Here is a 3,029-nt window from a genome sequence, read left to right as displayed (position 1 = left end):
AAAATAAAAAAAATAAAAAATCAAGTCTCCTTTCAATCTCGGCGGCCGTGAGGCTTTTTACCTTTTTACTAATAGAATGATCCTAATAACACATTTGAGGTCCTGAAGCTTTTTCTGGCTCTATTCTCTCCTCAGCTTTAGCTAAATCGGAGAAAATCCAGCGAAATTAATGTTTCTTTCAGGCAATAATAAAAATGTTTCAAATGAGCTGAAGGGACCTTTTATTACTGCTGAGATTTTTGCCTGTAACACGCTGCACTTGTTATGTTACTGACCTTTTTTCAGTTCAACTTATTCAACTTATTCATTATACATCTTGTCATTCTCTTATTCTTTGTCTTTTTCATATACACTCCCGATCAATAAATTGAATGCTCAAAAAAAAGTTTTCTCTCACTGCCATTTCTTTTTGTTGCATGTTGAAGCTCTACTTGGAACCTTGTTAAGATCCAACCATGCAAAATATGATTATTTTTTTTTGCCATTTTTCAAGCAATCTTAAACTTTTGTATTCAGCTTTTGTAGCACTTTGGGAAATCTAAGACTGGAAATATAACTTTGTCACAAAAATGAAACCATCCATCAGGATTTTTGTACTAGGCTGTAAACATGCCATTTAACTCCTGGTCATTTTAACCCCTGATCATTCCAAAATTTATCAAATCAAAAAAAAAGTTTGCGCTTGACCTCAGAGTCAGCCTCAAGTGGCCATAGGAGGAACCCGAAGGGAACCAGTATCATGTAGGCTTCAAATATATTTCTCAGATGGAAATTTAATTAATAAATTGCTTTGCTTTTATCATCAAACTATGTTGATTAAATTATCTAATTAGGCATACAAAATAAACCACCACACTCCACTACCTCGCAGCCTGACGTTTAAAAACATCTGACGTCTCTCACAGACTCGCTGTCTCGGCCTCACCGGACGGTCTTCACACGAGCCATCGAGGCCTGCGACCTGCACTGGCAGGACCCCCACCTGCAAAACATCATCACGGAGGACCACTACACCAACTACTGCTACCATGAGAACCTCGACTCGTCCCTCTTCGACACCCGAGGGTGGCCTTTGTGGCATGGTGAGAGAGAAGAGTTGTGGTTAGAGATAACAAGAAATAAATGTAGAAAAAAAAGCAGAAGGAATACAAATGAAATAACTTCTCCTTCCCACAGAGCACGTCCCTACAGCGTGTGCCCGAGTGGATGCCCTGAGATCACACGGATACCCCAAAGAAGCGCTCAGGCTGGCCATCGCCATCGTCAACACACTGCGGCGGCAGCAGCAGAAACAGCTGGAGCTCTTTCGCTCCCACAAAAAAGGTCAGTGTACCCTCTTTTAATGTGCTCTTTAGTTTTGCTTTCCTACTTTTAATCAGTGCCCTCCAAAGTCTGTTTTCATTTTACTGCTGTATTATCTGTATACACAACGTCTGTTCACCCGCGAAGAAGAACACATCCTCGGTTGCTCTTATTTAGGTTTCCCTCTTACAGGAACTTGGCCAATCCAGCACGTATGCAACAAATGCAAAAACATTATTTTGCATTGAACTAAAGTGCAAATGTTCACGCATCTTTACAAACAGCCATCTGTTCGATTGCTCTTGTTTTTTTTGTTTGTTTGTTAAGGTTATTGGTTTTATCTGCTTGTAGAATTCAAATTTGGGCTTGAACATTCCTGGGGAACATTTATTTGGGGCTCAATTACTCTGTTGGTGGAGCCCTGTGGCTCACTTAAAGTTCTCTATGAAAAACCGGTCTAACATAAATAGGGGCTTTTTATTAACTGTAAATCATGCAAAATTATGCCAACAGAGCTGTAGAATAAAAATACAGACCTAGAAATTTGCATGTGTGGATTAAGTGGAACTGCATCTTGGAGACCTTTTCCACAGGTTATTTGTTTTTTGTGCTTTATGGAGTAGATTAAAGTGTCTCTGCGTATCTGTAATTATATATTCCTATCTATGTATTCCTTCAATGACACTGACATCATAGCTCTGTGGGGGTCACAACATCTGTTGCTGGAGACCCTTTTTAGATATGCATACAAGCTGTATTTAGTTTTCTGTGACACTTTCTATCAGTTTAACACCAGAGTGTCAACAGTTCATCAACAGTCATTTACGACCATGAAAGATTATTTCATATGCAGGAATTTATATCCGACTCTGTTCTGGTGACAGGAAATATTTGAAAAAGACAATATAGAAACAACAGGAAATATTAAAAAAAGACAATATAGAAACAACAGGAAAAGAGGATGTGTGGTGGATTTGGGTTGCAAAGGGGCTTGCAGAAATGTGTGCAGGCTTAAGTCAGTTAAATAGTACACCCTATATGAGATACATGGATGTTTTAGGCTTATTCAGCATCATGACATGGTCTTCCTAGCCTGCCTAAACTAATGTTATAAACTAATACTTAGTGTCTTTGTGTTACTGCAGAGCTGCTAAACAGAGGAATTACAGCAGTCACCAACCTGGAAGGATGGGTGGGCCACCCTCTGGACCCCATCGGCACTCTTTTCAGCACCCTCATGGAGATGGGGAGGGGCAGCGAGGAGGGAATTCTGCTTGATTTCTCAGGTGCGTGCAGATCGCTCACATCCTCTGGTGCCAAAAGTCTTTCTGAAGACGGGTGCCTTTGTTTGCTCTAATTCTTTTGTGAGATATTTTCATGTCCTTTTTTTGGGTTGATAATATTTATGGAAGATGTGTGTTTGCTGAAATTACCTAGAGAACCCTACAAGGCACACATTTTTAAGAGGTAATAGGGCAAAAGTATGGTGAGTCACTGATGAGCTTTAACATTTTATTGGATTTTGTAGTGTTACCATAGGATGCAAAGTCAAAGAAATGTAGTGGTAGTAGAAAGTACAATATTGTTCTCTGAATGCAATGATATAGAAATATACTGTAGCTGAAAATGAAAATACTCAAGTGATTATGTATGTATGGTTGCTTTCCTTTGCTGCAGATGTTACACACACACACACACACACACACACACACACACACACACACACA

General features: G+C 39.5%; 1 protein-coding gene across 1 annotated transcript in view; it reads left to right on the top strand.

Moving 5' to 3' along the window:
* The window catches only part of LOC102201853 (zinc finger SWIM domain-containing protein 6-like), a 47,826-nt gene that overhangs the window by 33,217 nt on the left and 11,580 nt on the right, over window positions 1–3,029 (top strand). Inside the window, exons 6-8 of the mRNA XM_005720072.1 lie at window positions 906–1,082; window positions 1,177–1,323; window positions 2,448–2,588. Of these exons, the coding sequence (XP_005720129.1) occupies window positions 906–1,082; window positions 1,177–1,323; window positions 2,448–2,588 (465 nt within the window). The remainder of the gene's footprint in view (window positions 1–905; window positions 1,083–1,176; window positions 1,324–2,447; window positions 2,589–3,029) is intronic.

This window comes from Pundamilia nyererei, unplaced genomic scaffold (genome assembly GCF_000239375.1).
Source record: "Pundamilia nyererei isolate P.nyererei 1_Seehausen unplaced genomic scaffold, PunNye1.0 scaffold00002, whole genome shotgun sequence".
In the NCBI taxonomy this organism is placed as follows: Eukaryota; Metazoa; Chordata; class Actinopteri; order Cichliformes; family Cichlidae; genus Pundamilia; species Pundamilia nyererei.
Note: the sequence above shows the minus strand (reverse complement) of the source record. Positions and strands in the feature narration are given on the sequence as shown.